The sequence below is a fragment of the Diabrotica virgifera genome, chromosome 1 (assembly GCF_917563875.1).
Source record: "Diabrotica virgifera virgifera chromosome 1, PGI_DIABVI_V3a".
NCBI lineage: Eukaryota > Metazoa > Arthropoda > Insecta > Coleoptera > Chrysomelidae > Diabrotica > Diabrotica virgifera.
In genome coordinates, this window is record NC_065443.1 from 284,147,278 (window position 1) to 284,173,839 (window position 26,562).

General features: G+C 34.3%; 1 protein-coding gene across 1 annotated transcript; it reads right to left on the reverse strand.

Annotated features, from left to right (window-relative positions):
• Positions 1 to 26,485, reverse strand: LOC114330453 (epidermal growth factor-like protein). Its single transcript, XM_028279795.2, has 7 exons — positions 26,186 to 26,485; positions 14,191 to 14,248; positions 6,827 to 6,929; positions 6,523 to 6,769; positions 5,472 to 5,651; positions 4,735 to 4,853; positions 1 to 331 (listed from the first exon to the last, which is right to left on the reverse strand). Exons 1-7 carry the CDS (start codon positions 26,317 to 26,319, stop codon positions 117 to 119), a joined length of 1,056 nt encoding a protein of 351 aa, XP_028135596.1. The 5' UTR covers positions 26,320 to 26,485; the 3' UTR covers positions 1 to 116.
• Positions 26,486 to 26,562: the final 77 nt, after the last annotated feature.

Consider the following 26,562-nt stretch of genomic DNA (forward strand, 5'->3'; position numbering starts at 1 on the left):
TTTAACTTCCTTATAACTTTATTAATAGTCTCATATTTTAAAATACATAAAAATTTATAAAATCTCAAAATTTAGAGTAAAAAACATCGTCACAAACAAATATACAAACTAACAGTTTACAGTCCTTCTAAAACTGCTTCAGGGATCAACTCCATGTGCATCAATGATCTTCTGACTCTTCTAACACAGTTGTTGCTTCCTTTGCGTTCCTTTACGTAGCCAGGGTTACAAATACAGAAATTGGGGGCTGTACAAGAGCCGTTAGGGCAACCTCCTGGGCAATGGGCTACGCAGGTCTGGCTTCTAATGGAGTTTGGAGCTTCAATGTAACCTACAGGCAAAAAAAAAAACAATATAAGTATATTGATATGCTAACAAATATCCAATTTATTTTGTTGTCCGTCAAGCATATGAAAAAAAGTTAGTTTACATATTCAGATGGAAGGATGGTGTAGATGGGATGGTACAAAAATAGGCGCAGCAAACTGGCAACAGTTGCCAATTAATAGAACTGACTGGCGTTATAGACTTTGAAAGCCGAGGCTCTTTTAGAGGGCTATAACACCATTGATGATGATGAAGTTTACATATTTAAGTATATTTATAGAATATTAACAAATTATAAGAATGGAGAATGGAAATTATCGTATATGTCAGCAATATACAAAAAAGGAGATCGAAAACAATGTGATAACTATAGGGGTATTTCCGTTACACCAACAATCAGCAAGATATACGGAAGGATCTTAAAAAACCGAATAGAAGACGAATACAAGGAAATGGAGGCAGAAGAACAAGCAGGATTTAGAGCCGGAAGATCTACAATTGACCACCTTTTTGCAATCACACAAGTCATGGAAAAGAAAACAGCGGTTAACCAAGAGATTCATTTCGTATATATTGATCTGAAAAAAGCATACGACAGCGTACCTTTGGTAAAGTTATGGGAGGCAATGAAGAATACAAATATAAACATAGAAATCATAAAAATAATTAAAAATTTTTATAACAACACGACCACGAGAATTAAACAAGGAAACAAACTCACCGACGGATTTCTGACAAATAAAGGGCTCAAACAAGGATGCTGCCTCTCTCCAACACTTTTTAAAATATATTTAGAACAAGCTCTTAAAAATTGGAAACGGAAATGCAAGAACATGGGACTCCCACTAAATGACCATATACTATATACTCTTTGTTTCGCAGACGACCAAATACTAATAGCACAAGACTACGATGATATATGTTACATGACAAGAAAGCTAATAGAGGAATACAGGAAATGGAGACTAGAGATCAACATAAGAAAAACCAAGTATATGAATATCGGTGGAACGCAGCAGGACTTGATACTAGAAGGAGGAGAAACAATCAGTAAATGTAACGAATATAAATACCTGGGTATGAAAATCACGAATGATGGAACACTGGACGGAGCCATTAAAGAACGAAATACTCAGGGCAGGAAAGCAATTACGCTCCTAAACTCCGTACTCTGGGACAAGCAGTTAAAAAACCAAAACAAGAAAAAGATCTATAACGCCGTAGTGAAAAGCATCATAACATACAGCTGCGAAGTATGGCCTATGAAGGAAAAAGCAAAACGAATGTTAGAGGTCGCCGAAATGGAGTTCTGGAGAAGAGCTGCAGGAAGATCAAGAAGAGAACATGTCACCAATGAACGAATACGAGAAATAATGAAGGTCACACATACAATAAATGACGAAATCAATGAAATACAACTGCGATGGTTTGGTCACGTACAAATAATGCACGAGGACAGAATTCCAAAACAAATACAAAACTGGAAACCGCAAGGTAGAAGAAGAAGAGGTAGACCGAGGAAAAGTTGGCAGGCAGGAATAAACAAAGCCATGGATGAAAGAGGTCTGCAAGTAGATCAATGTGAGGACAGAGAGGAATGGCGAACGGGTATCGGAAGACGGAGAACGTTGTAAACCGATAATATATATATAGAAGCTTCTGAGTTGGAGTGTTACCGTCGAATGGTCAGAAGCCTGTGGACAGCACATACGTCTAACGAACGTATGCTAGAGACCATGCACAAAGAGTGACAATTGATCAACATCTTAAAAATAATAAAGGTTGAATACATCGGCCACATAATGACAGAACCTAAATATCCCTTACACCGGTTGATCATTTGGGGCAAAATCGAAGAAAATCACTGGGCCAGAATAAAAAAAAGAATGTGTGTGTACTTTGTACGCACGTAAGAAGATATTCTTCTATTATATAATAGGTGATTTAAACGAAGCAAATATACTTAAAAGGTTATTTGTACTTATTTTATTTAAAAATCAAACTAACTTTCGTATCTACCACTTTCAAAAAAGAAGAATATCTTCAAAAATTATATAATAATATACTTACAATCATAAAATCTATAAAAAAAAATAAAAAAATAATAATTTGCTTGGGGCTTGAACCCACTTCACGTCTACCGCGCCGTACGAAAGTTGACGCCATTTCAAACTGCACCAAACTCTCGTATACGTCATGTGGGAATATACGCAAACTAAACGTTTACACCATAAATTTATATGAATTTAATAAAATTATTAGTTTGATTTTTGTCGAAATAAAATACAACAAAATATAGAGTAAGAAAACGTTATATGAGATGAAGATTTGTAGAAAGTTTGTTCGTAATCAGATTATGTAAATTAAAGCATTGCCTACTAATAGGTAACTACATTATTTTGTTTTCATTTTCCAAATAGATAGGTATTGAAACTACATGTATTAGGTATTTCCAACTGAAACATTTAGAATTACGTACTTGCGGCTTTTCAAAACTATTTAAAAAGTCACTATAATTATAAATTTGATTTTATTTCTGTCCACACATCAATAAAAACTAATATTATACAATATTTTTGTTTACCGATAACCTTCATATTGAACAATTATTGACAGATCATTTCAAAATTTCAACACCCAATCAGAGCCCGTATAATAACTAATACCATACTGTCGGTGTGCGCATGCGCGCGGATCAATCAAATTTTACCCTCAATCGATTCGCCGCTAAAGAAGAATATCTTCAACAACTGTCCTAGCTGCGTAACAGCGTAACATTAGACAATGAGGTGTGAGGTATAACGGTCGAAGAATTGTTTTATACAGCTGCCAACCGAGAAACATTTCATCATCTTATTAGTACGATGATAGCCAACGCTTGAAGCAAGGGCGGATCCAGGACCGATTTTCGGGAGGGGCCATGAACTTTTTTTGGGGGGGGGGGAAGGATTTTTAAAAATTAGGGTTACAATGGTAAGTTTTAAGGCACTTCTCATACACTTTTACGTGTGTGAAAAGTACCTTAAAATTTACCATTCCTGCCGAAGTACCGATTCCTACACATTTCTTCGGATCCAAGTGTAGTTCTTTCAACAAGTTTAATAATATCGTTTTTCCCAATGCTTCTCCTGTCAGGCTTTGTTCTTCCCTCTTTCTTGTTTTTTAGTAATTATTTTTAAATTCTCATAATAAAGCGTCAATGAACGACAAAGTCTTCACGAATGTTGTTATTGTATCAAATGTCTGTTGTTGTATATCAAATTTAGGGAAAACTTTTCCACGTGGGATACGTCTGTCGTTTTGTCAAATATGACAGAGTAATAATTTGCACTTTGAACCTCATCCATTATTTGTTCAATTATTTCTTCACCTTAACATTAATTGATTTTGACTGGTGCTACTAATGTATGTTGCTCAGAAAGATGCTGTGGATAGGTGTTATTTAAAAGTCTTATCTCCTGATGCGATTTAAAACCTTAAGAATTTCTCTCGTTGCTAGGTCCAGCATCTTCGTCCAGAAGCAGAAGGCCATCATCACGATGGTCTCTTAGAGGAATATTTTGTCGACCTATAACACGAACACTATAGACCCTACTCTTGGTCATAGTCTTTCTTTATTTTTTTATATCTGTTTAGACCTATGAGAGTCTATCTGGTAAATGACTGATTTTTGAGAGTTGCGATAACCTTGTAGAAAATCCAGCTCAACCTGAACGCACTCCTTGTGGTATGATGTTTTTTCATGGGTTTGTATGGCTCCGTCTTTGCTCATGAGTTTGGCGAAAGATGTTAGTTAAAGGTTTAGTGACAAGGCTTTGGGCTGTTATCCCTTTATTGTGACCATATTTTTCATTAGAAAAAAAACGCAATATTTGTCAAACCATTCCTTTTTACTGTGCGAAATTACCAACCAACTACCTTATTCCAAGAGCTAGTGACCCAAGTAATGCTTCATTTCTTTTTTATTCTTTGTGTGTATAGAATATGGAAATTGATACGATTTTGATGGCTGCCAAGGTCGTTCTAACAATTGACCTTTTGTAAAATTATCAACATTTTGATTTATAAAACATCCTATGTCATTCTTGAAGCTTCCATTATTGCCTTTGTTCAATTCTAGTCCAGAAAACATATTTATCCCGTTTTGTACATATATATGTGTTAGAAATTAAAAACATTTGAACTGCAAATATTTAAATTTATATTTTTTTAAATTCTCGGAGGGGGCCATGGCCCCCATGGCCCCCTCCCTGGATCCGCCCTTGGCTTGAAGACAAGTACGGTACAAAAAGAAGATAAGATTTGAAAACGTACATATTTATAGAACGAAAGTGTCAAATTCCTTTTAGAAATTGTACATGTTGATGGAAAGGTACAATATTTAACTTTTAGTACAAAAAATATTACCTTCTTTACATTTGCACTGATTAGGGGCAACACAGTCACCATTCAGGCATGGATTATTGCAGTGAGGAGTACAAACGGTTCCAGTACCATCCAAAGCCCATCCAGCTTTACAAGAACATCTAAAAAAAAATAAATATTTAAATACAGGGTCGTAAAGATCTAAAACGTTTAATAATTTTTACGGAGTGTAGTGCACATCACAATCTTGATTTTATAAAAGAAAACATATGAATCCACGAGGAAAATAAAATTCCTGTAGCTGGCTGTATACCATAAATCACAAAAAATACAGGATCCTTTGTAAAATGTATATTTAAAAGACCCTAATAAGGGTTACATCACAAAACAAAACGTTTTCGCATTAACAAGTAATCCATCATCAGTGTTAAGCCAATAACAGTTGACACTCAATTTTCAATATGTGAGGTTCATCTCTCTCATATCACATCCACGTGGGTTAGAGTCTTGTGTTGCCCTGGGTAATATCCAGGAATATTTGCAACATTAAACTATTTTAAACATAATAAAATGTAGTATAATATAAGATCTTATACCTTTTAAAGGGTTTTTACCCATAACTTTTTGGTGGCTCACGCATGCATGTTATTGGCTTAACACTGATGATGGATTACTTGTTAATCCGAAAACGTTTTGTTTTGTGATGTAACACTTATTAGGGTCTTTTAAATATACCTTTTACAAAGGATCTTGTATTTTTTAAAACATATGATTCTTACCTGTTTGGTGCTACACAGTCTCCATTGTGGCATCCTCTTGGGCAATCTGCTACACAAGAGTGTCCAGCTTGTCTATATCCTGGTTTGCAGGAACATTGGTTCGGTCCAATGCAGCTTCCTTCTCCACAGCCTCCTTCGCAATGGTAGTTGCATTTGCGGGTTCTTGCATCCAAAGAGAAACTAAAAAACAGCAATTATTTCTGATGTACTTACATATGCAGACGACATATAATTAATAACAAGAACAAAAAGATAACTGCTATTATAAGAGTATTTAACCTTTCTGAAAGAAAAGCTAAGCAGTACAGTCTGACAATTAACGAACACAAAACAAAATTTATGGAAATGGGAGATACACTAAACGAAGAAAAGGTTTTGGAAATTAGAATAGATAACGATGGAAAAGAATATTGTTTCGAGAAAGTGAAGGAATTTGAATACCTAGGAGTGGCCGTAATAGAGAAAGGAGATGAAGTTCCAGAAATTGAAATAAAAATTGCGAAGGGAAGACAAGCAGTTGGAGTATTGAGCAAACTATTGAAAAGTAGGCTTATCTCAAGAGCAGCAAAATTGCGATTATATAGTACGGTGATACAACCTACAATAGTTACTCTATAATAATGAGTGTTGGGTTCTGAATAAGAGAGAAGAAAATGCATTGGAAAGATGGCAACAGAGAGTGCTGAGGAAGATATTCGGTGGTGTGAAAGTGGGAGAGAACGAATGGAGAAGACGGACGAATGCGGAAGTTCAAGAACTGTTTGGGAAGCCAGTAATCAGCCATATGGTTAAAACTAGAATACTTTGCGGGCTGGCACATGTGAAAAGGATATCAGGGGACCGATGGGCGAAGAGTATATTGTTAAGAGCTGAGGGAAGAAGAAGGAGGGGTCGACCGTGGAAAAAGTGGATCTACAAAGAGCAGGCGTTGTAAATGGGAAGACAGCTGCTCTGGACAGAATAAAGTGCGCAAAGACAGTTGAAAAATTTCAAGCCATGAGCCCCAAAGGCCCATTAGTTCTGATAAAATTGAATAAAATCATGCTCTTACCCTTTGTCACAAGCACAGGTCTCAGGACCTACGCAGTTTCCTCCAACACCACAGCCTCCGCTACAGTGAGGAAGGCAGTATTTTCCGCTAGAGCTGAGTGTGTTTCCGGCATTGCAGGAGCATTGGCCAGTGATGGTGCAGACACCATTGAGACACCTTTCTGGGCAAGTAGGAATGCAGTCTTTATGGTAGGGATCATGGATCCATCCTCGCTTGCATTCGCAATGACCAGGAGACGTGCAGTTACCTAAAACATGAAGATTTTATACGATTTTGTTTATGGTACGAACATTTTGACACCTACCATTTTCGCAGTGATCACAGACAGGCTCACATTGCAAGTGGGTTCTTGGAACTCTTTCGTATCCACTACAGCACACATCTATTTTACTGTATCCGTTTCTGGACTAAAAAATTAACATTTATTAATAACAATTTGACTAAAAAAACAAGGAAGTATTGACTTTGATTCAACTGACCTTGATAATGATATTGTAGTCTAAAAACTTGGTTTTTCGCAGATGATCAAGTAGTCGTAGCGAATGATGAGGAAGGCATGTACTACATATTTAAAAAACTAAAGAAAGAATATGAAAAATGGAGCCTCAATATGAATATGTCAAAGACAGAGTATCTTAAAATAGGGGATGATGAAGAAAATCCATATTTAGAAATTAGAACCACAAAAACATGTAAAGAATATAAATATCTCGGATCTATAATATCTAAAGAAGGGACTATCAAAAGACACATCGAAAACAGAACGCAGCAGTGCAAAAAAACGGTAAACATTCTAAGCTCTCTACTATGGTCTAAAGATATAAGACAAAAAACGAAATTGACAATCTATCCTACCTTGGTAGAGCCTATTATGACTTATGTGGCAGAAGTTTGGCAGATCACGAAAAAAGAAAGAAAAAGGATAAAAGTAGTAGAAATGGATTATTTGAGGAGAGCGTGTGATATATCCAAAAAAGATCACATCAGGAATGAAGATATTAGAAGGAGGACAAATACTGTATATTTCAGTGTAGATAGAATTGAAACGAGACAATTAGTGTGGTATGGTCATGTGAAACGAATGAATGAAGATAGATGACCAAAGAAAGCTTTAAATTACATACCACAACAAAGAAGAAGACGGCGACGGCCTTCAGTTGCCTGGGCAGAAAATGTACGGCACATTGAGAGATATGTAGAGCCATCAAAGAAGACGAATGGATGGACAGAAAAATATGGCGGTCGAAATGCAAGAAGTGGCAGAGGCAGTAGGAACCTCGCTTATAGATCGATCTTTTTTTATTCATAAAATATTTTTAAATAATATTATATTAATTAGACAAGTTAAAATTGTTATAAAAAATCTCTCCCATTCAGTTCTTAAATTTTATACACTGCAATACGAGAAAACGAGCCACCCGAAAAATTTAGAAAATTTTATATTTTTTATGTATTTATCCGTTTGTTTTAATTTGTTTTATGTTAATTAAATTAACTGAACTATCGCGTGTAGTGAGAAGCTAGCCCGAGCCTTCAAATATAATCAACAAATTCGCGAAACCTATTAAATCATAAAATTCTTAGAACTCATTATTTACGAATCAACAACTTCACGAAATTTATTGTTTTGGTAAGTGTGTGAGCTATTGTACTGTTTTAAAGAGTTTCTGAGATATCTTGCTGTTACACTGGCCTCCTTAAAGTTAATTGTATTGCTTATAGTCCAAGTAATGAAGCTTGCAATAGAACAAAACCTCGCAATTTTTACAGAATGGATCGATTTGCTTGAAAATTTGAGAATAAGTAGTGGATAGTCCAAGGATCAAAATCTATATGATGTCTAAAGGCGCTTTTACCATGGGGGTGGTTTTACCACGGGGGAAATTTTTTATTATATTTAGACCGCAAAAGTTGGTAAAAACATTTATTCTAAGCAAAAAACGTTCTATACATTTTTTTGATAAAATCAATACTTTTCCATTTATTCGCTATCGAAAGTGTTAGTTTTATATCGAAAAAATCAATGTTTTTAATCAGTTTTCTGCTAATAACTCAAAAAGTTTTCGTTTTATCAAAACAACTTTGCTTAATAAAAATGTATCTTTTGAAAAAAGAAACAAATCGGTCTTTTTTAATTTTTTTAAAAACGAATAGTTACCGAGCTATACTTTTTTATATGTTAGCTCTTCTTCATCAATAAATGCTAAATATTGTAGATTCAAAGTCAAACGACGGGAAAACTATGTGTTTTGGAAGGATGACTCGTTGAAACTAATTTAAAGTATTTAAAAATATCTATCTGTAGAAATAAAAAAAGTCTCGCTTAAAAATTAAGTAACTTATAATGAAAAGAATGTCAGTCCCTATTTTTTTCAGCAAAAAAATTATCGGAAACAACCCCCTTATCACCAGCCTAATTAACATTAGTCATTGACCCTATTTGGCCTTCTTTATTTATGTATTATTAATAGGTTGTAGAAGTTTGACCGGCTTAAAATTATTAAGTTTTGAATAAAATGGAGTTAAAAGCGAATAATTAATTTTTGCAGTTTGGTAAAAAATGCCCTTATCTTTGGAATAGAAAGATTAGCATCAGAGATACGAAAAAAATACTTAAACATGAAATTGTAGTTTATTTAATTCTCAAGAACATGGTCTGCAAAAATTTTTCCTACGGCAAAAATTGAGTGAGCTATTGACAATTAAAACTTGTAATAACATGCAAAAACCACCTTTACCAACCCTTTCAAAGTTACCTCTTTTTGAGACTGAGGGTTTTAAAAAGATTTAATATTAATAGCCTCATAGATCTCATAAAAACCTATAAATTTTCTTTATCACCAAACTTTCTAAGATGAAAATTAAAAAGTTACGGTTAAAAAATCAATATATATTTTTGAAAAAAAAAGAGAAATCCAATTGGAAGCATAATAATGTAAGTTAGCGGTGTTTTTAGTCATTGGCCTTATTCAGTCTTCTTTATTTAAGTATTTTTAATAGATTCTAAACGTTTGACTGACTTATAATGATTAGTTTTAAAAAAACTGGAGTTAAAAGCGAATATCGAATTTTTGTAGTTTGGTAAAAAATGCCATTCTCTTCGGAATAGAAAGATTATGATCAGAGATTCAAAAAAATGATTCAATATGAAATTGTAGATTATTTAATTTCCAAGAACTTGGTTTGAAATTTTTTTTTCTGCGGTACAAATTAAGTGAATTGTAAATGAGTACCTATATCGAAAAACATTGATTTCTTAGATAAAAAACTAACACTTTCGATAGCGAATAAATCGAAAACTATTAATTTTGTCAAAAAAATGTATAGACCATTTTTTGCTTAGAATGAATGTTTTTATCAACTTTTGCGGTCAAAATATAATAAAAAAATTTCCACCCCCGAGATGGGGTGGCAACCACCCCCATGGTAAAAGCGCCTTTCGGCATCATATAGATTTTGCTCCTTGGACTATCCACTACTTATTCTCAAATTTTCAAGAAAATCGATTCATTTTGTAAAAATTGCGAGGGGAAAAGCTTCAGTTCCTGGACTATTAATAACGACGGAAAATATCGAAAGTCTGTTAAGATTGTTACATTGCTGGCAAATAAAGCAAGCCAAAGGAATGTGGCAAGACAATTGAATATCCCATTGTACAGGGAACTCCAATTGTACCAACGATTTTTTGAGACAGGATCTCATCAAGGGCGACACGATTCGGATGCAAAAGGAAGATATCAGTCTTCAAAAATGCCCAAAGCCATATTTAGCAAGCCCAAGGACCAGTAATCAGCATTTCTACTATTGGACAAATGTTAAAAGAACAGAGTTTGATAGCTTGCAATACGAGGCCATTACGTACGGCTGCTCACAAAAGACGCAGACTCACATTTGCCCGTGAACACTTGAATTGTACAATAGACGATTGAGAAAAGTTTTGGTTTTGGATGAGTGTAAAACATCAATGTATAGTAAAGGTGGTCGAAGTAAGGTCCACAGAAGAGCTTGACAACGTTATGCTGCCTTCACTCGGTCACACCGGGTTGCTTTTGGTGGTGACCCAGTAATGTTTTAAGCAGGAATTTGTTTTGAGGCACACATGGATCTAGTCTTGATTAAGGGGGGCACATTAACAGCAGACCGATGCAAAATGGAGATCCTTCAACATCATGTGATGACGTATGTTGAATTTATTGGTAATGGTTTTCTGCCAATGCCAGATAATGCGAGATTGGTATTGCGAATTTATTGGTAATGGTTTTCTGCCAATGTCAGATAATGCAACATGGCAAGGAGTGTAATATAGTATCTTGAAGATGTTGGTATTCCGAAAATTGGCTGGTCTGCTCAAAACTCAGACTTTAAGTCTATTGAGCAAATATGGAGACTTCTCAAAAGGCGTGTAAGACGTCGTATCTCTGCTTTCACAACATGCGAAGAGCTTCAAAAGGTTCTCATTGAAGAATGGACCACTTTCCCCTAAAGGACATATTATGTACATCCAACACGTTGTCAGTTATATGCCAAATCCAGTGATGTACTATATGATAGATATTATACAGGGTGTCCCGAAAAGATTGGTCATAAATTATACCACAGATTCTAGGGCCAAAAATAAGTTGATTGAACCTCACTTACCTATATACAATAGTACACACAAAAAAAGTTACAGCCCTTTGAAGTTACAAAATGAAAAACGATTTTTTTTCATATATCGAAAACTCTCAGAGATTTTTTATTGAAAATGGACATGTGACATTTTTATGGCAGCCACATCTTAAAAAAAAATTTAAGTAAAATTTGTGCACCCCATAAAAATTTTATGGGGGTTTTTTCGCTTAAACCTCCCCAAACTTTTGTGTACATTCCAATTAAATTATTATTGTGGCACCATTAGTTAAACACATTATTTTTAAAACTTTTTTGCGTCTTATTACTTTTTCGATAAGCCAGTGTTTTTTGAGATATTTTGAATATTTGTCGAATCCACCACATTTTGTATATGGTTAAGTACGATTATAGAGACCTGTTAATAATCTAAAAATTTATTTATAATTTACATTTTTAGGTATATTTTGAAAAAGAAGCTACATCTCGATAAAAGGTGACTTATGAAAACAAGACTAAGAGGCAAAACTTTTAAAAACACTGTGTTTAACTAATGGTGCCACACTAATAGTTTAATTCGAACGTACACAAATATTTGGGGGGTTTAAAGGAACAAAACCCCCATAAAATTTTTACGTAAATATATTGACAAAGAAGCCGCATCTCAATAAACACTGGTTTATCGAAAAAATATTAAGAGGCAAAAAAGTTTTAAAAACGTTGTGTTTAACTAATGGTACCACAATAATGAAGTAATTGGAACGTACAAAAAAGTTTGGGGGGGTTTAAGGGAACAAAATCCCCATAAATTTTTATGGGGTGCACAAATTTCACTATAATTTTGTTTTAAGATGTTCCTGCCATAAGAATGATACATGTACATTTTCAATAAAAAATCTCTAATAGTTTTCGATATATTGAAAAAAATCGATTTTCATTTTGTAACTTCAAAGGGCTGTAACTTTTTTTATGAGCACATTTGTACTAAGGTAAGTTAGGTTCAATCGAACTATTTTTGACCCCAGAATGTGTGGTATAATTTATGACCAATCTTTTCGGGACACCCTGTATACTATAATGGTATATCGAAATTTTCAATACATTTATTATTTTCTCAAATTTTTCCTTGTTTTCCGTTTGTTACTAATGATAATGTCGGGTTATTATGTTCTATAAAAGTAACTGATTCAATATAGGTGCAATAGATTTAATTTGATACAAATAAAAAAATAAAAAATTTCTTAAATTTTGTGGGTGGTCAGTTTTCTCTGACGCTAGCTTATTTTAATGAGGGTTGTATAATTAACTATTTAGATGGAAAATAAGCCACAATTAAATTGAAAAAATAATTTTATTAACGTTTCGAAGCCCAAATCGGGTTTCGTTGTCAAAATACAAAATACTACTAAAATAAACAAAAATGTTGTTGCTAAGTAAAAAAATTCTTCTAAAAATTTATTTAATCTGACTCATCTATATTGGCAATTCAGACGTATATTATACATTTTAAAGTAGAAGACTTTAAAATGATATCGCCAATATTTATGAGTTGCGTTCCTGGGACGACTTTACTAAAAGATAGTTCATTCGATTACATGAAATCAATCCCAACTCAAAAATATCCATCACAGAAAGTCATAGCATGTGATCTGTCTTTAAAAAGACAACCAAATGCAACGAAGACAGTAAATATCTCGCGTTAGAGATTCCATAGTAAAATTCATTTTTAGAAGAAAAACAATTGTTAACATCTGTTTTATTAAAAATGATTATCCTTTATCGTTTATAAATAAGGAATTGTCAAGATTGGATCGAATGGAACAGAACAACTTAAAACGGGATCCTACAACATTCACAAGAAATAATACGGGGAAAATATCAATACCATATTATAAAAGGACTATCCGGGAAACTTAAAACAATAGAAAATAAATTCAACATTTCAAGAACATTAAAAACAACAAACACATTGAGATCTATTCTATCTAAAACTAATCCTAACACTGAACAAGAAAGAACAAATAATTGCATTTATAAAATACCTTGTGAATGCGAACAATTTTATTTAGCTGAAACATCAAGAACACTAAACGTTAGAATAGTGAAAATCAGTCTTATACTAAAAATAGAGAATTTGATAGATCTCAAATATGTCAACACGCATGGGATAATGAACATAGAGTTCAGTGGAGAGCTTCAAGTATAGTATTGAAAGAATCAGATAGCAAAAAGAGAAAAATCAAAGAAGCGGCTCTAATTATGCTAAATGAAACCAATTGTGTCGCAAATTCCTCGGTAGAATGCAGTAGGATGTGGTTACCCATACTCAAAGAGGAAGTCAATAGAATGAAAATATACGATCAGTAAGTAAATAACATATCGAGTTAGTACAAAGTTTATATTTTAGTATTACTTATTGTATATCTATGTATTATTAATATTATTTATAATTAAAACATATTAAAGTCAGAATTTAGTATTAGTTTTTTTAAAGTAAATTAAATGTAAGACCAAATACTTACGATGTCGGGATATTATCACGAGGTTTTTTCCTGGTTTTCCCACGTGATTTACTATGGAATCTCTAACGCGAGATATTTACTGTCATCGTTGCATTTGGTTGTCTTTTTAAAGACAGATTACATGCTATGATTTTTTTGTGACAGATATTCTTGAGTTGGGATTGATATCATGTAATCGAATGAACTATCTTTTAGTAAAGTCGTCCCAGGAACGCAACTCATAAATATTGGCGATATCATTTTAAAGTCTTCTACTTTAAAATGTATAATATACGTCTGAATTGCCAATATAAATGAGTTAGATTAAATAAACTATTAGAAGAATTTTTTTACTTAGCAACAACATTTTTGTTTATTTTAGTAGTATTTTGTATTTTGACAACGAAACCCGATTTGGGCTTCGAAACGTTAATAAAATTATTTTTTCAATTTAATTGTGGCTTATTTCCCATCTAAATAGTTAATCATAAAAATGCCACAAGGAAATAGCTTCAGATGATTGAATAGGATAAATTCGTAAAAGAAAGTTATAGCTTACTCCATTTCCTCTAGGTATAACGCCATGTCTGTCTTCTGCAGGAATTAGGTCAATAGTACTGAAAACAAAAAAGAACATAATAATATAAATTTTTTGGTATTTGGCTGATCTTAAATTATTTTGTACCGTCTTTGTTAGTCTGAAGTTGAACTTGATGATACAATGTTTCGCTAAACCAATTCGTTTCGTCCCAAGATTTAATACGAATAAGAAAGTTTTGCTGTTTGGTTCTAGTTCATGGTCGAAAGAAAAAAAGCAAATAGAAGATGCAGAGAAATAAATACTATCTATTAATAGAAGTTCAAAGAATAGGATGAATGCACATACAATATATAAGGAATAGTGATAATTAAGAGAAAATAGACAGTAAACAAATTAAAAATATGAAATACAAGAGGGCATGTAGAAAATATGATACTACATAATATTATGAGTTCCTCAGAGGAACTAGAAAAGAAGGAAGTGTTAAATTACTTGTCTTTGAAATTACCATATTTAAAATTTGGATTACAAAAGTGTAATAAATAGTTTATTTTTTTAATCAATGTCTAATACAGCGTTTGTTTAAGTATATTTATATAATATAGAAAAATAAGCATTTTTTATGAAAGTTGACACAATATACAAGTTTATTCTGATTATACAACAATGTAACATCTTTAATTATAATGTCATAATCAAAACGACAAAGTCCAGATGTTACAAGAGAATGAGTAAGTTAAATGTGCAACACACTGATTATAAGTACTGTTTTACAGGGTGAAAAATGAAAATCTAATGCAAAAAGATTTAAATATACAGTGTATATAGATAAATGGAACGATTTATGACTAGTAAGTTCAGAATACCACACGTATCTTGGACTAAATGGACCACATGGGATCCATCATTGTCATTCAAAATAATGACAATGCTTTAAGGAATCTTAAATACTCAGCGCATTGTTAAGGACGTTTTAAAATTCAAGTACACTCTAGTTTTTCTACCGAAAAAGGTATTTTTGGCTTTTGAAATAATGCATCTTACATTCCAAAAGGAACAAGTGTTCTAAACCTAGGCACAGTAAATAGTAATACTGTAAGACACGTTAACGAAGAATTTGACACGAAACCAGTTAAACTAACGACGACAGTGATTCCATAATGAACAACTAGGAAGTTGCTTAAGTACATACATGCTACAAAAAATAAAGAAAGGTAACATAATTGGATCAAATAATATCTATAATTGGACCAATAATAAGTATTATGGGAGGCAGAAACAAGTTGTCTGATTAGCTTATTTCCTAGTATTATGCAATATAGATGAATTCTAAATAAATAAAGAAGCAGTGCATTCTTAGTGCAAAAACAAAGGTAATATTCAACAATACCTAAATCCCCACAAATTATCCCCGGACAAAAAATCCCCGGACAAAAAATCCCCACAAAGAATCCCGGACAAATAATACCCACAAATTTTTTTGGACAAAATATCCCCACAAAAAATCCCGAACAAAAGATCCCCAAGAAATATTTGCTGTCGAATAGTTATCTAAAAGTTTTCCCGAAATTTTAACAAATTTCGAATTCCAATTCCATGCTGAAAAAACTCACACTTTTTTGTCTTGTATAATTTTATAGAAAACTATCCGACAGCAAATATCTTGGGGATTTTTTGTCTGGGATTTTTTGTGGGTATATTTTGTCCAAAAAAATTTGTGGGGATTATTTGTCCGGGATTTTTTGTGGGGATTTTTTGTCCGGGGACTATTGCTCCGGGGATTTTTGTCCGGAATTATTTGTCCGGGGATTATTTGTCCTAGCTTCTAAAACTACTTTGCTAGAGCATAAAAATATGCGAGAAAGCATTTGATAGAACTTAACCCAAAAATCCGAAAATTAGTTTTGATATATTCAAAGTAGACCATCAAATAAATTGAACCAGCGAAGCTGGTTATAAATAAATAAATTGAATTGAATGCAGCGAAGGGTCTTTAGAACGACACAACCTCTTACAGAAATGTATTCATAGGACTGACAACAAAACTTTTGGAGAAAAAAAAAGGATAAAACAAAGATTTATCGTAAAACAACACGTTACGCCAACTCGCTGTTAAAAGCAACACGACCCTACCTAATAACAACTTACGAAAAATATGTAGCTTTATCTATTTAGGGATCAATGTCATTAAAGACAACAGTGACGATGCAGACCTTAGCAGAAGAATCATCTTTGCCAATATGGCATACTTTGCTATGAACCATATACATACGAATCTATAAGACCTTAATACGACCGATAGTGAGCTAAAGATATGAAACTTGAATACTGACTGAAGTAAATATGCATGGTCATGTGAAAGAAAGGTACTGAGACGAATACTAGGCCCTATACATAAGAACAACAGATGGCAAATCCGAAACAATTATGAAATATATAATATGTATAAAGAACACCTTAATTGCAGTATGTCCGTCTTCAGCGTCTTCACTGAACAGCCATGTATTTTGAATGGGAAAAAACAGGCTTCTAAAAAACCTTTGAATGCAAGAATGCAGGGAAAAAGACCTATTGAAGACCGAGAAAGCGATGGGAAGATGATGTAGATGAGAGCGTAAGAAATCTCCTTGAAGTCGATCGTGGTGGAGAATAGCTACAGATCGTAACGAATGGAGAGGTTTAATGAGGGAGGGATAGTCGACAATCTTTAGATGTCAAAAAGATGTCATGCCAACAAAAACAATTTGACAGCTGACAGTTATGGTTAGTAAAAGTGAAGCGTTGAACAATATTTTAAAGTTAGGTCCACAGCTCTAAAATGTACAAAATATGGCCGAAATATTGATTTACTACTATTGGATGGATTTTTAACTGGATTATGTCCGGGCAACTACAGAGGAATAACTCTCCTAAATATGACAATGAAGTTATTCACATGCATACTCAATGATAAATTGGAATTACAGATAAAGAACAAAGAAGAACAGCAAGGATTCAGAAAAGACAGGTCGACGACAGACGCAATATTTGTCATGAAACAAGTGAAAGAGAAGTCGATAGAATATAACAAACCTGCATATATTTGCTTCGTAGACCTAACGAAAGCATTTGACAGAATCAGACTTAATATATAGAGCGATATAATAAAGGAAATTAAGCAAAAAGGATACCGGCAAACATTGTTGAAGTCATATAACAAATGAACAATAACAACACGACAAAAATTAAAACAAACGACACCACTACGCCCAACATACCAACACCAGGAGGAATCAGGCAGGGAGACAGCCTCAGTCCATTTCTATTTAATATGCTAATGGATGAAATAATAGAAGATGTGGAATCGCTACAACTAGGATACAGACTCGGCCACAGTAGAATCAGTATAGTGTGCTATGCAGATGATGCAACCCTGATTGCAGAGGACGAGGATGAGCTACAAAGATAACTTTATCGATTCTATCAAGCCTGTCGACGACTTAACATGAACATATCCACACAGAAAACAAAATGCATTACCATTGCGAAAGACCCAATTAGATGCAAGCTCGTGGTAGAGGGAAAACCAATAGAACAGCTAAACCAGTTCAAATATTTAGGTGTAGAGTTATCAAGTTATCATGACCCAGCCAGAGACCTAAGAGGACAAGTTAACAAGGCCGCTGTCTTGTCCGGATGTTTGAGAGATGTGGTCTGAAATAATCCATATATGAGAATGGACAGTAAAGTCAGAATTTATAAAACTTGCATCAGACCTGTTATGACCTATGGCATTGAATCAAGAGAAGACACCAATAAAACCAAAAGCATGCTACGAACAGCCGAAACGAAGACACTAAGATCAATAGCAGGGAAGACAAAAAGAGATAGAATATGAAACAACATCATCAGGGAACAATATGGCGTGCAAGATGTAGTCACATGGGGCAGGCAAAGACAAAGAGAATCGTTCAATTATGTAAAAAGAATGGAGGAGCACAGATTACCAAGAATTGAGCTAGAAGGAAAACCAGCAGTCAAGCGTCCATCGGGGAGACCACCAAAAAGATGGAGAGATAGCTGGCAATCTACCTCTCAAGAAATACTTCAACGTCGGAATTAACAGATCGACTGATCTACAACAAGTATAAGAAGAAGAGGAGGCTGGATTTTTATGACGACGTTTATATTCATTTTTAGGGAAAATACATTTTGTACCTAATCAGTATTTATGCATTTTTTTATTGTGTACACTCTGTTTTATTATAAATTTTCCGAAATACGAATGGATTTGCTATACATATTTTTATTGTTCAACCGAGTCTTATTATTCATTTTTATGGAAAATCCATTTTATTTAATATTACAGCGTATTTATCCAGCTCAAGAACATTCAATAAATAACAACTTTTAAGAATTTGTTAAATACACATTAATAAGATAGGTCAGCAGCTGGATCATTTGAAGTGCATTTTTCTTAATATTCTAAAAACGTCTTAATGTTTAGGCTTTAGATGGTATTTCTTAGTTCTTTTCTACATAGTATTTCTATTTCTATTCATACATATTTCATGTTTGTCAGTTTTTTTTAATTTTCATACTTTCTTTCCACTCTTATGTCTTCTTGATATAGTGTACTATTATACGCTTGTTTCACACACTAAGAATTTTGAACGTGCGATGGTTGAAATGTACATAGTGGCTCGAGCAATCATATGGAATCTTTGTCCCTTCACCGAACGTTTCAAGCGGTGAAGGGAGAAAAATTCCATATGATTGCTCGAGCCACTATATGCATTTCAACCATCGCACGTTCAAAATTCTTACGCTTGTTTCACACATTAAGAATTTTAAACGTGCGATGGTTGACATCTACATAGTGGATTGAGCAATCATATGGAATATTTCTTCCTTCACCGCTTGAAACGTTCGGTGAAGGGAGAAAAATTCCATATGATTGCTCGAGCCGCTATGTGCATTTCAACCATCGCACGTTCAAAATTCTTACGCTCGTTTCACACGCTAAGAATTTTAAACGTGCGATGGTCCCTTGATCTATCGGCTGTTGAAGATTGGGAACAGCAGTTTAACTTCTTTTTCATCGTCACACTGAATATCTTCCAGGTGAGCAAGGGCGTTGTCAGGAGTAGAAGTGCTTTGATGGGCAGTTTTAATTTTGTCAAATATTCTTTTACTTTAAGAACAAATTCGTAAACGAACTATTCCCTGAACAAATATGTGTCCATCCACGCTGATTTCTGCGACCGATAATACACTGGGAGAGTTTCCACGTTTATATTGGTATGGTCTTGGAAAAAACTTTAGCCAAATATAGAAGATAAGATTGACCAAGCAAACACAACAGCAGATGAGCCAAACAACATTCTTGTTAACGAACCTGATGACAATGCACGACCTTCAGCAACTACCGAACTGTGGTCCCATTGTTGAAGAAGATGTTTTGGAGTGGATCAAGTTTGCAAATGGACACAACAAGGTTTTGAACGACGATAAAATCGCCGAGTGTGCCATTCGCCAGGAAAATGAGAAAGATAACGACGCAGATGCTGCTTAGATAGAAGGGGAAGATGAAAAAAAAAAAAAAAAAATAAGCCATATTGAAGATAAAGCAGCTTTGAAACTGGCAGCTACCTATATCGAACAGCAAAAGGAAACGACTGGTTTATTAAAAAGTGGCATGACAAATCATTAAAAAAGAAAAAAATAGCAGATTTTTTTAAATGTTTACGAATCCAAACCACCAATGTATAGTAATTTTATTAGGCCTACCTACAGTTCTGTAACTTTGTTTTGGAGTGTTTTGTAACCTTCTGTCTTTTCATGTGTTAAATACAGAGTGAGTTTTATGTATGGAAACACTCAATTATCTCGAAAATGGCTTGCACGATTTTTATAGATTTTGGTAAGTAGGAGTTTTCTAATGCGGCCAATACTATAGTGCTAATTGCATTGTTGTCATATTTTCCGTTTTTCTGAAAATCTAACGAACTTTCTTATTTCAAATAGAATACCCTGTATATTTTTTGCGTTTTGAAGTCCATAAGAAATACTGATTATATTTTATGTTATACTCTCTATACCTAAATGCCACAATTTCGGAGTTATTGCTACATTTATTTAAAAAAAATTTAAACATATAATAAAAATCAATTTTTTTTGGCCCTGATAAACACTATTTTGGGTTGTTTGGATCATTGGGAACAAAAAAGATGTTTTGTAATTTTTCTCTGAAATTAATCGTTTCCGAGTTATAAACAATTTAAAACTGAAAAAAAACCAATAATGACGATTTTCAAGGTTCAAGAACACAAATTGACAATGTTATTTTTGAAACTGCGAAGTATCTAAATTCAAGCTCAAGCCTTATTTTATCAGTTACCGATAAGTAATTTGAGATTGTTTCATTTTAAAACATTGTTTTTTAGTTATTAATGCAGTCCGATCGCCCGTCCTCTCATATGCACTTCATTAACAATTAAAAAGCAATGTTATAGAATAAAGCTAGGCAAAAAAATCTTATAGCAAGCTATTAGAAGAAGAGTTTTACTTGAATTTAAGGTACTTTGTAATTTCAAAAATTATATTTTTTACTTGTGTTCTTGAACCTTGAAAATCGTTATTATTCGATTTATTTCAGTTTTAAATTGTTTATACTCGGAAACCATTAATTTTAGAGAAACATTATAAAAGATCTCTTTTTTGTTCCCAATGATCCAAACAACCTAAAATAGTGTACCTATACCCGGGCCAAAAAAATTGATTTTTATAATTTCTTAAAATTTCTTTTTAAAAATAAATGTAGCAATAACTCCGAAATTATGGCATTTAGGTATAGGGAATATAACATAAAAATAATCAGTATTTCTTAAGGACTTCAAAACGCAAAAAATATACAGGGTGTTCCATTTGAAGTAAGAAAGTTCATTATATTTCCAAAAAAACGGAAAATATGGCAACAATGTAATTAGCACTATAATATCGACCGCATTAGAAAACCCCTACCTACCAAAATCTATAAAAATCTTCCAAGCCGTTTTCGAGATAATTGAGTGTTTCCATACATACAACTCACTCTGTATACTGTAATAATATGTCAGAGTATCCCTGTGTTTTGTGTTTGCTAGATAAATACAAACAATAAATGGGCATTTTTTAGGTAGGCATCGGTTAGTTCGGCCACTTTTAAGTTCGGCCTAGGGTCCAGTCCCGAGGTGGCCGAACTTACGGGAGTCTACCGTATACAAAAACTATTATTTTTTTTGTACACATGGATATTTTAACGTAATGTGTCATATTTTTTTACCTCTCGACTAAAAAATAGTTTCACTTTTGTTAAGAGTGAAGTCATCGACAAAATTATTATGTGTGGTCTGTTAAAAATTAACATAAAGTGATTGAGAATTACCATTGTCCTTCAACGTTTAAGGTGTTTACATATAAAAACAGGTGATATAAATAATATAAACAACTCTATAAATACCAATTGAACAATGAATGGGTCAATACCCATAATTGTAATGACTGTATTAAAGAGCCACAGAGCCACAATAAAGAAAAACAAAAACTTAAAGAATATTTTTAGGAAAAATCCATTTGACAGAAAACTGTAGACGTAAAATAAACTTACAATACCGTAAATAAAAAAAATATTTTAAGAAAAAAACTATTTAAAATATAAACAAATGAAATAGTAATTTCAATTAAGAAAAATAAAACAACCCATATTGAAAAAGACTGATATTTTTTGGGCCCAGCAAGTTTTAAAAGCCTCCTCTGAAGGATTTTAGGAGTTAAGTTGTTTTAAAGAAGTAGTACCTTTCTTTGTACCAAAATTGCCAATTGCAAGAATGCAAGGAAAATACCTGTTGGAAGACCAAAAAAGGGATGGGATAATGAAGTAGATGAGGATGTCAAAAACCTCCTAAAAACGCGGTCATAATATAAAGAATAGCAGTAAATCGAGATGATTGGCGAAGCTTGCTAAACGAGGCAGGCCCGGTTTGGGTTGTCGTGCGATTGGATGAATGGATGGATGGATGGAGTACCTTTATAATGGGTGATCTCAGTGCCAAACTAGGCAAAGGGAAATGTGAAGGTTTGATAGGAAAATATGAATTTGCTACTAAATCCGCATACAGGCGGAACTACTAAAAAAAGGGGGAGAAAAACTACATCTTGAGATATATTTTCTTATAAGAGAAGTCTGGAAAAGAGAAGAAATACCTAAACACTATCATGAAAGCCATATAATACCTATTCACAAGAAGGGGGACAAACAAATATGTCGGAACTATAGAGGAATATCATTAATTAATACAACATACAAGATTATATCCATAATACTGTTTAGAAGACTAACTCCATACGCAGAGGAAATAATAGGGACTACCAAAGAGGATTCAGTCCGGGAAGGTTGATCATAGACCAGATCTTCGTCTTACGCCAGGTGTTGGAAAAAAACTGGGAATTCAACCGCGATGTACACCAAATCTTCGTGCATTTCAAACAAGCTTACGATTCTGTTAGCAGAGAAGCATTGTGGGAGACTATGGTAGAGATGGGAGTACCTGGAAAGCTGGTACGATTAGCGAAGGTGAGTACGGAGAACGCTTCCGCACCAATCAGAATTGGCAGCACCACGTCGGAGGAATTCCTCATTGACACCGGGCTTAGACAAGGAGGTCCTCTCACCCCCCTGCTGTTTAACTTCGCACTGGAACATGCAGTAAGGAAAGCTCAGCCACAACTGACAAACGGATTTGCCGCCCAAGGATCAAAAATACTATTGGCCTTTGCGGATGACGTGGACACAATTGCATAATCCACCAGAGATGCAAAAGAAGTTTTCACCCTATTCGAGATCGGAGCCAAGGAAGTTGGTCTTAAGGTCAACGAGGACAAGACCAAGTACATGGTGGTTACGAAAAACCCAAGACCAAGGGTTAGACAAAACTTAACAATTGATGAATACAATTTTGAAGTCGTCAAAGAATTTAAGTACCTGGCAGCGATCATAACATCTGAAAATAAATATAAAAAGGACGTGGCAGCCAGGATCATTGCAGGAAACAGGTCATATTACTCATTAAGGACCCTACTTAAATCAAAAACACTCTCAAGACCAACAAAAATAAGATATGTAAGACAATAATTTGTCCCGCAATAACGTATGGAAGTGAAACATGAACTCTGAATCAGCGGGAAACGACAAAATTACTGGTACTTGAAAGAAAGATGCTGCTGACTATCTATGGGCCTTGCAGAGAAGAGACAACAGGAGAATGGAGAAGAAGACACAACGATGAACTCCAGACAATATATGGAGATAAAAACATAGTACGCTACATTAAAGCAAACAGAATACGATGGGCGGGTCACGTGCTAAGATCAAGTGACGAAAGACTTCTGAACGCCACATTCTGGGAAAGGCCCGACGGAAAAAGGTCAGTTGGTCGCAAAAGAATGGGAGTACAACAATGGGAAATAGCTGCTCAGGACCGACAACAATGAAGGGAAATAGTAAACGCACCCAAGACTCACATAGAGTTGTAGACCAAATGATGATGATGATGATGACGATGATTAAAATTGAAGACTAGAGGACATAATATATACAACTGTACATTCTAGAATATTTCAAGGCAATATTTATTATTTTAAGGGCCTCTGAAAGAGGTCTAATCTAGAGTGGATATCACCAGAGGTGTAACCAGGATGATCTTAAGGGGGGGGGGTTACAACTACTTGATGGTTTCTGGGGGGTATGGAATAGTAATGGTGTTAAACTTATAGAGCTCAAAGTACATCCAAATGAGGGGGGGCGGTTATAACCCCCAAAACCGCCCCCTAGTTACGCCTATGGATATCACAAATAGGACTATGATAAAAAACAAAGGAAACAGTGCAGGGAAAGAAAAATAAAAACCGATCATAAATATACAGTAAATTAAGGAATTATCAATAGAAAAATGAACTTAAAGATGATCTATTTTACAGACTGCGGTGTACCTATTTCATAGAGTCGAGGCGTTCAATAGAATTAAAAATGGTAAGGTAGTAGAACCTGATGGGCCTCCTGAGAAGGTTCGAAAAGCTCTAGGAGAGGAAGGGGTTGATATTTTGTGGCAAATGATGAGAAAGAAAGGATGTCCAATGCATTTAGAGACAGAGAGAGAGAAAGAGAACAGAGAGAGAAATAGAAATAGGGGGAGAGAGAGGGGAGGGGGAGGGAGGTGGGAAGGGAGGGGGGAGGGAGAGAGAGAGAGAGAGAGAGAGAGAGAGAGAGAGAGAGAGAGAGAGAGAGAGAGAGCCACATTAGGTATTGATGGATCTGGAGAAGGCGTACGACACAGTTCCTAGACAGGAATTGTAGAGATGAATGAGAGAGAAATGGATTCCTGAGGAGTTCGTGAATCATATTATGTATGAGGGAACGTATACCAAAGAACTGGTGACGGATTGACCAAACGCTTTCCAGAGACAGTTGGTTTGTATAAAGGCTCTTTACCTTTTAGGGTAAAGTCCTTACCTGTTCAATCTTGTTATGGATGTACTGACAGTGAAGGTAAGGGCGAGGCTCCTTGGGCAATGCCCTTGGCTGATGTTATCGTGTTAGAGGAAAGCCAAGAAATGTTATAGGAGAAGTTGGACGGTTGGAGAAGGGTTTTTGAAGACGAACGACTTAAGGTTAGCTGGTCAAAAACGGAGTATATGTGCTTGGGAGAACGGCAAATGGTTGGGGACGAAATCTCCTACTTGAAGAATAGAGCTGCTAGAAGTTGATGGAAGAAGAGATAGAAGAAAACCAAGGAGAATATGAAGAACTGTGTGACAGAGAACTTTAGAGAGAAAGGTTTAGGTGAATCTAAAAAGTGAAGAAGACACGAATGGGCTGAAAGGAGTGGCAAAGAAGAGTAAGGAACAGCGTCACCTAAAAAGAGAAAAGGCGTGGATGAAGAAGAATTCTCGACAGGAGTTTAGAGTGCAAAAAAGGATCTGTAAGACGATAAAATAGAGGAAGCAAAATAGAGTAGAAAGAAAATAAGTAAAAACAGAAAAGGGAAGAAGTAGAGAGAAAATGGATATTTAAAATCGGCAAAATACTTTTACAAACGACTTTATTCTATCACTACTGTTTTCTTGCACAAGAATAGACAAGTAGAACTTTAAAAAGGGTAAACCCTGTAGTTGGCTGTATACCTTCTTTAAAACAACGTGGAATGAAGTAAACACTTCTGTTGTATGTAGGTATATGAATTTATACCTACAAACAACAGAGTGTTTACTTCATTCCAAGTTGAATAGACTAATAGACTCAAAATAATTTAGAAAACTATAAAAAACCAATGAACAAAATGTGATATTAAAAAAAGAGAACTGCAGAGACATTTCAATTAAATAACAAAAAACTAAAATAATAACTGTATCAGTTCAATAAATAACAACAAAATACGGTATAAAAGTAACAAATTAAAATATAGAAGAAAAATTATCACAGTAATTATTTCTGATAACCTTACGATATTTTTTTACATAAAACCTGTTTATAAAAAAACATTATCAAGAAAACACTTTCTTAGAAGAAGCAGTAACCAAAATACCTCTACCATCTAACCTTAACATCACCTTGACCCTCAAAACGATGTAGTGAAACCGATCAAGATTATAAACTTTGTGGTGAAAACAATATTTTATAAAAAGCAATTGATTCTATAGTTATTTAGCATTAAATCTAAAGACTGAACGATCTAGTTTGTTAAACATTTATATCAGTATTCAAGAACTATTTATAGTATGACAATATTATATCTAAGAGACTCATTGATATTTAGCTCAGCTGGGTGCTATGGTTAGCGGTGTGAAATTGTGTTTTATGGAATGATCCCTTGTTTATATAACTACACAGATCGAACAATAGTACCCCGCTGAACTAAATATTAATGTGGCTCTTAGATATATTGTAAGACTATACTGATAGAAACTATTATAGATAAGTGGAAAATGTTATACTTACGGAACTTCCAAGGTACAGATACCTCTTCTGGAGTTATTTCTTGCTACTCCCTGCAGCTGAGCGGCTTCTACGCTCTGGCTCAGAAGAGAAAAGGCCATCAAGGCCGTGGCGCCCACCACCAGCTTGAAAGCCATATTATTATCTATCTATTTTTTTTAAACCACTTTCAATATCACCGGATGCCGGTATCTTCTGCGTCCGTAGCTTCTGTTAATTGTCGTGTATCTGCTGATGGTTTAAAATAAACGTGGAATGTGTTCTTGTGCTTGGTGTTTAAGTGGGAGTTAAATAGTCGCTTGATTAGCTGGGGAGCTGATAAGATTCGAGTTTGACGAATTGGATGTTGTTGGAGAGATAAGGGTTTTTGGTATTTTTTG

What these genes read in the sequence shown, in the direction of transcription:
- LOC114330453 (XM_028279795.2), bottom strand. Translation starts at nt 26,319, where the DNA reads ATGGCTTTCAAGCTGGTGGTGGGCGCCACGGCCTTGATGGCCTTTTCT. An exon ending in ATCTGTACCTTGGAAGTTCC is followed by an intron (nt 14,249 to 26,185) that starts GTAAGTATAACA and finishes TTTTGTTTTCAG; the next exon opens with TACTATTGACCTAATTCCTG. An exon ending in TTATACCTAGAGGAAATGGA is followed by an intron (nt 6,930 to 14,190) that starts GTAAGCTATAAC and finishes TTAATTTTTTAG; the next exon opens with TCCAGAAACGGATACAGTAA.